Below are 7,498 nucleotides of genomic sequence, written 5' to 3' on the forward strand. Positions count from 1 at the left end.
GTCCCGCAGGGGATCATGTCGGCGGCTCCGCCGGGCGTGGGCGGGCGCCACGTGGGGCCGGGCGCGCAGAGGGATCCTCCTGCGCCCCGCGCGCGGCCGCTTCCCCCGAGCCGGACAGCTCGACCTTCTGGTTTGCTTTCCGTCACCGCCGCTTAATCCGTCATCCCGCAGAGCAGCCCCTCAATCACATGCGCCTTGGCGAGCGCCAGTCCCAGCGCGGAGGGGTGCCAAGTGGCCGCACCACGCGCCTCCCCGCCTGCTCCTGAGCCCCTCGCTCCCCCCGGGGCACTTGCATTAAAGGGGGGGAATATTAAATCCGTGGGGGCGGACGCACGCTCCCTAGCCAGAGGAGCGCCAGCCTTGCTGTACCCACTGGCACTTGCTGGGCCCCAAACCCGCTGGCGAGCAGTGCCCGGGCGTCCCCACGCCCCCCACCCACCCCTGGCACGGTGGGTTGGGGTKACCGCAGGACCCCCCTACACCCACCGCAGGCACCCGGCGCTCGCCCTGGGCCATGCCGTGCTGTTCCCCAGTGCGGAGGGAGACCGGAGGCGCCACGCTCCCGCTCCGTCCCTGCCGCCCGCCTCGCCGCGGGGACCGGGTCTCCCCATCCTCGGGGCCGCCCTGAGCGCCGCCAGCCCGGCCCCAAGCGGCAGCCACCCGAGGCCTCCCCAAAACTAAGAGCAAGCTGCAGGGAGCAGATTTAAGGCTTGAAATCAAACCGGGCATCGAACACCTCCAGGTCTCGTGGAAGCTGGGCGGTTACGGATTGCCTTTTTCGGGGGGCTCAAAGCAAGTGGCCGGGACGCTGAGCGCGGTGCGAGGGTCTCCGCGCGTCGCAGCCAGCAGCCTGCCAGCCCCGACGGCTGGCGGTGCAGCTCGGTGCCTGCCTTTGGAAGGATTTTTTTTTTAAGCAGGAGGCAGTGAAGGCTCAGCAGCAGGTGCTGCACAGCGCTGCCAGCCCCACAGCAACCTGATGCCCAAGTCGTTTGGGTTCACACACAGACTAAATTTAAACCTTGGCAAGGAAAAGAAAGGCATGAAAATCTTTACTCAATAACCGCCCTGCCGTTTAACCCGTTGCTGCTGAGTGCAAGCTCCCCTGGTAGCGTTCGTGGCCTCCTGCAGCAGCGGGGAGCGGAGACCCGCCGCGGCCATGCAGCGCTCGCCGGCGCGGTGGCCAGCGCTCGCCGGCGCGGTGGCTCTGCACAGCCCCAGCAGTCGCTGATGGGTCTTGCAGAGCAATCACCTGGAGCCAAAGGGCTTTACCGGCGACCCCTGCGCGCTGGGACCGGCGCTGCTGGCTCGGAGCRTGCCAGCGTTCAGCTTGCACGCCGGCATCGGCATCGCCCGGCCCCACGGGGCCAGCTCCCTGCGCGCCGTGGGCCCGGCCGCGCTGGCAGGCGCCTGCTGAGTCACTGCCGCCTCCAGCCTTGACACGGTGCCAGGAGGGACATGCGTAGCCAGCGCTCGGCGGGCAGGGGGCCGAGCTGCCTGTGCTGCCGTGGCCTCGTCCTGCGGCGGGATTTGTGCTCGGGGGCAGAGGGGGTTTGGTGCACAGACCAGATCATGCTTTCCTGTAATGCTCGAGCACCCAAGCGTGCCAAGCCAGCCCAGACACTTCCTGGCAGGAGGAACGGTGCTTGGGGCACCGAGCACCGTTCGGAGCTGAGGGCCCCCCCCTCAACCTAGGGGAGAAGGGGTCTGCACGACAGCGGGGTCTGCTGTGCTGTGCTGTCTCCAGCAGACCTGGGGTGAGGAGYGCAGACCCGCTTTCCCCCTGCGTTTGGGGCACTGGCGTCGTCGATGCCACTAAATCAGCAGCCTGCGGATGTTGGTGGAGCGGCGGGGGRCACGCTAGGGTAAAGGGGTCCTTACTCCCGAAGGCAGGCAGCACAACTRGTGTCCTACCGGGCCTTCAGCCTCCTCAGGGTGCAAGGAGCCCAAGGGAAGGCACAGGGGGAACCAGCTGTGGGGGCTGGCGAAGGAGAAACTGCTCTGGATAAGGGAAAACCATTTGTTTGCAGTGGCTCTGTTGCTCTACATGGCCTGTACTCCCCACAGGCAGGGTGCAGCTTTGGCAAGGCTTGGCCGCCCAGCAGACTGGTTTTGATGCTGTGCTGAGGGGCAAGCACAGCACAAGCAGCCCTGCTGTGAGACTGAAGGGCTTTTTCCCTCCCAGCTGTCAACCCCAATGCAGAAAGAGCCTTGTAGCTTACTGCAAACATGTTCTTACTGCAAAACTGGCACAGGCAGCACTAGTTCAGACCCAGTGGTGCACACTAAGCCCCGCAGCCAGCTGGGCTCTGTCCAGGACAGTGTCAGAGGTGAAATAATCAGCTTCTGCTTTCAGCGCCTCGCAGGGGGGTCACRGCCGCAGGGGGATGAACGCACTGTGCCTGACGATCAGGTTTCACTGGATGTGATGCACCTGGAGGGAAGACTGCCGGGGATAGCTGCCTCCAGGATGCATATGTAGCTGGCTGATCTGCACAGCCTGTTGCACGAGGCTGTTCCAACACAGTCAGTACTGCTGGGTGAAGAGAAAGGTCCTTGTATTGTCCGCTACAGGTCCTGCAGTCTTGACAATGAGTGTGTGTATCTCAAGCTATGTAGATTTAGAGGAACTTCTTGTGTTATCACTTGAAGCCTTTCCTSTGCTTCTTTTCCAGCACTTGAGCTATGTACAATTCTTGCTGCTTCTGTATCTTTAACTCGGACACTTGGGTCCTGCCAAAAATGAAACTGTCACTGTTTAAACAGCTGCAACAAGTGGCAAGAAAATACCGGAGGCTGCCAGGGTGGCTGGAAAGTACCACCACATGCTCTGGCTTTTATCTCTTTCCCAGGCACCCACTCTCAGCACTGATGGAGACAGGATACAGAGTGCTTAGCCCAGTACACCTGAGGCCTCATTCTTTGCTCCACAGGCCCACTCTAAGGAAAAACTTGGTTTTCCCACCAGTATGTCACAGAACCTTCCTGAGGGGCAATATGCTAAAGAAATGCAGCCTTTCGGACCGGGCCTCAGATGAGAGTTGCTAGCCCTTCTGACTTATAAGCATTAAGCACGTGGGTGGGTATCAAGGGGGGGTCTCAGCACCCAAACCCACTCYCTCCTCTATGTTCTGCTGATCTGAGATGGCCTCTTACTCAGCTGGGGAGAAAAAAACATCCCATAGGACTGACGTGCCTCTGTCCAGAGAAGCAGTTGGAGTGAGGATTGCTGGGTTAGCTGGTTTCTTAAAACAACCCAAAGACTGCCACAACCCACCTTTCTTGGTAGGCTGTTAAAACAGGGACCAAACAGGCTGGACAGTCTTGTGTGACTGCCCTGACACCCAGGACAAGCACCTGCTGGCTGCCAACACCTGAGGCTGCCAACAACCTACTGGCAAGATACGCACTTGAGTGTCTGCTTCTGCTGGGCAATGCAGCGCTGCAGTGCCTGGATCTCCTTCTCCTTGTCCTTCAGCACATCCTCCTGCTTCACGATGCAGCTTTTTATTTCTACAGAGAAAAAGAGAGGGAAAGCCAAGGCTGAGATGCTTGGGGGTCTCAGCAACTTCGCTCATCCTCCTACAAACCACTAAGATACAAAGATTTAGGGTAACAGCCTGTAAAACTGCAGCAGAAGAGTTGGGGGAGGGTGTGCCTTTGCCTTGGCTTTCAGTGGAGATTAACCCCACAGATGGCAGAGCACATGATGTCTGCTCTAGGCCTGCAGTTTGCACTTTCACCTGAACTACTTTGCATGTGAGTTTCTGTTTTCTAGCATAGCTGCTTGTCGGCCCCACATGAAGCACATATTGGAGTGTGAGGGGAGCAGGCTGTTAAGCATACAGCACAACAACAGCTGGATCAAGGCTGAGCTCTCCCGCCACGAGCCTCGTCCCGGTGGGCGCTGGTTTCACGGCTCCCCCTGCAGAAGGCAGGGCTGTGTGCTCTGGAGCCCAGGCAGGCTGGCACGGATGGTGACGAAGAGCTAGGTCACTGCTGAGACCTCCCCGTTTCAGATCACCTTCAAGCGGCCCCCAGGCAGCCCCTTTCCTTCTCCTGGGAAGGTCTGGGACTGCACAGCGAGGGCAGAGCTGAAGGGGGGATTCCTAGTAGCAGGGCCAGGGCCTTCACATCCAACTCCCCTTGTGGAAACAACTGCCCTGCAGAGCAGAGCACGGCTCTGCCTGGGAAAAAGCATGTGGCACAGAGTTCCCAACCAGGAGCTTTTACATCTCACAGCACCTTCACCGGAGTCAGACACATTACGTGTCASGTGCAGCCTTGCGAGACCAACTCTCCCCAGCTGCAACAGCAGGGCAGGCTCAGCCGTTGTGAAGCTCTGTTCCCAGCCAGAGAAGAGCAATCAGCCTTGTCCTACCTGCTGGTCTGCTTACTCCTTAGCCTGGGAACCTAGACCACATCTCCACCTTGCACTTTCACTGGGAAGGAGGTGGTGACCTGAGATGTGGCGGCCTGAGGCAGAGAAGCGTGCCCACATGCAGCCGTCCCTGTCTGCACCAGCTGCTGGAGGCCTGCTGAGGAAAATCCCTGCACGTGCCCCTCTTACAGCAGGATGCGGTTAAATCAAAGAGTCAGACTTGCTAATCCTGATTTAAATCCTGATTCACATTTATACTTAAGCCAGCATGGTGCCTGGTAGACTTACCATTGCATTTGTTTATTAAGTTGTCTTTTTGTGTCAGTTCAGTAAGTGCTTTACTCTTAATGCTGTCAAGCCTGAAACAGAGGCAACAAAGATGAAGGCGATCAGTGGCTGCTGARGGCAGAATGTGCCTCTCCCAAGATGTAGCTACACTTTGCAAYTCCGGAAGAGTAGGAAATACAAGCCCAAGTTGGCAGAAGCTTTCAAAGCTGCCTCCAAGGTTCACTGGACATCTGAAACATGCTAGCAGCTTTGAAAGGAAATCCCAAGCACTTTGATACTCAAGTATTTGATGTGCACTCCTAGGGCAGATGCGGATAGCTTGGTTGGGCCAGGCTGACCCTGCAAAGTGATCTGCTTGGGCAGGCCTTTAAGCCTATGCAAGCACTCAAGGACTTACAGTGACGCCTTCCTGCCCGCCCATTGATCACGTTACAAGGCAGCGGCACTGGAAAGACGCCCAAGCCATGTGCAGACTCGAGGGGATGTGCTTCAGGGGAAACCTAAAAGGTCTGATCTTCTGAGACTTCAGTTTCAGCCTCCAGCTCTCAGAGCACAGCCCCAGGTTCAGTACACCCCGGAGCAGGAGGAGTCCTGCCAGCAGCAGCATCTGGCCTGCTGAGGATGAATGTGCTTTTCTTCCAGCCATAATACACAGGGGGGGTCTAGTCTAGTCTAAAATCTCTTTGTGCAGGGAGCGGTACAGAAACGGAGTGGAACACAGGCTCTGCCTGCAAGCTGTTTTCTGAACCTGAGCCAAAACCCCCTATAGCTGTGCTCAGTCTGAAACCTCCTCTGATCTCTGCTAAGTTTGGGTTAAGGTGGTTTGCTCCATCGCTAGTCAGGTCATGCGCCACCTCCCCCAGCCCAGCTGCGGGCAAGGCAGCACTCGCTGTCTCTGTTAAAGACCCAGGGACAACTCCAGCCTGCCCCAGCCCGCGAGCTCACGTTTTCTCAAAGATCTCCCTTTCTCTCTTGAGCTRCCGGGACAGAACCTCCACTTCCCCCAGTGCAAAGTCCAGCTTCTCCGATTCCTTGGTGAGCAGGTCTTTGGTCCTTGCGTGCGCGCTCTGCTCTTCCTGTAAAGCACGCAGCAGCCTCACGTGCCAGGCCAGCTTTACGTGCCTTCCCCGCTCCGGGCACACGCGCAGGTAAGGTTTCGGCTTGCTCCCCGTTCGCCGGAGCGGCCCAGCAGCACRTTGCCCCCAGCTAACTCCGGAGGAGTGGACTGCGCTCCTCCCGCTTGGCCGGCTCCTAAGTCCCTCTGCCTGCTGGCAGCTGGCTCTGCTCAGAGGTCCGACCCACGGTCCTTGGAGACCCTCTCCCCACGATACCTACCCCGCACAGCAGAGAGCGGGAGGACAAACTGCAGAGGCTGAGCACCACCCTTCCCGAGGCCGCTGCAGGAAGAGTGAACCAGCACAGCCGAGATCCTGCGGCTCACTTGGCCCAACACAGCAGCGTCTTTCCAGAAACTTTTGTTTGGATGCCCCCCAAAAGCCCCAGACCCTTTCTGAAACTTGCTACATAGAAGCAGAACTAATCCCAAAGCCCCGCCGCAGCTTCGGGCCCTTTCACGGGGCAGACGCRCTGCCTCGCGCTAGTTTCCACAGGAAAGCCGCCCCTCAAACCAGATCCCACGCGGTCGGGGGGGACCAGGGCTCGGCCCGAGCCGCGACGCCGCGCAGCCCCGCGGCAAAGGCCGCGGCTCCGGGGCGCCGTCGCACCTGCAGCCTCCTCACCGCGGCCTCGTACTCCTTCCTGCTGACCGAGGTCTCCTCCGGAAAGGCGACCTGCCGAGGGGCGTTGGGGCCGCTCGCGCTGGGCACCCTGCTGCAGGAGCCCGGCCCGGCCCGGGCCCCCGAACCGCCGGGCCCCACTGCCCTCGGGCTCCTCTGCCGCGCGGGGGAACCCCACGGGGGCCTGGGGGCCCCCCACGGGCAGGCCCCGCCCCCACACGGCCACAGGGGCGTGGCCTCCCCCACCCCTGCCCACGACCCCCCCCCGCGCTGAAGGGCGTGCCCAACCAGGCCCCTCCCACCCACGCCAAGCCACGCCCCGAACTGCCAGAGGAGGCGGGGTCTCCCCGCCCCCTCCCGCCCATGACCCCCCTGTGCCGAGGGGCGTGCCCCCAGCAGGCCCCGCCCCCCGGTGCAGGGAGCCCCGCCCCCGCGGAGGCGCCCTCCCGGTTTGGGCCCCCCGGGCCGCCGCACCCCCTCGCTGAGGGCCGCCCGCGGCCGCCCGCCCAGTAACGCCTCGGCGCCCGCCGGCTCCGCCGCCATCTCCCGCGGCCCCGCGGGAAATGGCCGCCGCCGCGCCCGTCTCCTAGCAACGGGAGTGTTCCCCTCCCCCCCACGGGCTCCTTAAAGGGGCCGCGCGGGCGGGCAGGCCGCGTCCGTCGCCTCCTCGGCGCCGCCGTTAACCCCGCGCTACGGGTCTCTGCGGCAGCTGCCGCGCCGATTCCGCACCGTGGGAAAAACCAAATCCCACGCTGCACAGTTACTTCTGTTTCAGAGTCGGGTGCAGACAGGCGGAGAARTGTCAAACCTTTCATTTCAAAAGAAGAAAAAAAAAATCTCTAAAGTCATCTGCAAGTCTGCTGCTGCTCCCAGAGGAGTAACAGCATCCTGCAAAGATCCAAGCGCGTCCGCCAGAGCGGTGGGCGCTCGCGGACCGAAACCGCCGACGCGGCGGGAGCCGCTGGCAGTCCGCATCAGAGCGAGCGAGGCCCCTCAGCGCCCACAGGACCCGCGTGCTCCCTTCAGAGGCCAAGGAATCGCTTGAAGTCAGTCATTTTGACCACATAACAGCAATGCATTTTAACAGCCAGGGGGG

General features: G+C 60.9%; 1 protein-coding gene across 1 annotated transcript; it reads right to left on the minus strand.

The window, feature by feature from the left end:
• Positions 1–1,842: 1,842 nt before the first annotated feature.
• SPATA24 (spermatogenesis associated 24) lies at positions 1,843–6,945 on the minus strand. Its single transcript, XM_085307816.1, has 5 exons — positions 6,877–6,945; positions 5,612–5,997; positions 4,667–4,737; positions 3,408–3,510; positions 1,843–2,730 (listed from the first exon to the last, which is right to left on the minus strand). Exons 1-5 carry the CDS (start codon positions 6,943–6,945, stop codon positions 2,640–2,642), a joined length of 720 nt encoding a protein of 239 aa, XP_085163942.1. The 3' UTR covers positions 1,843–2,639.
• Positions 6,946–7,498: the final 553 nt, after the last annotated feature.

Source organism: Rhea americana, unplaced genomic scaffold, assembly GCF_003343005.1.
Source record: "Rhea americana isolate MKP2758 unplaced genomic scaffold, rheAme1 scaffold_264, whole genome shotgun sequence".
NCBI classification, from domain to species: domain Eukaryota; kingdom Metazoa; phylum Chordata; class Aves; order Rheiformes; family Rheidae; genus Rhea; species Rhea americana.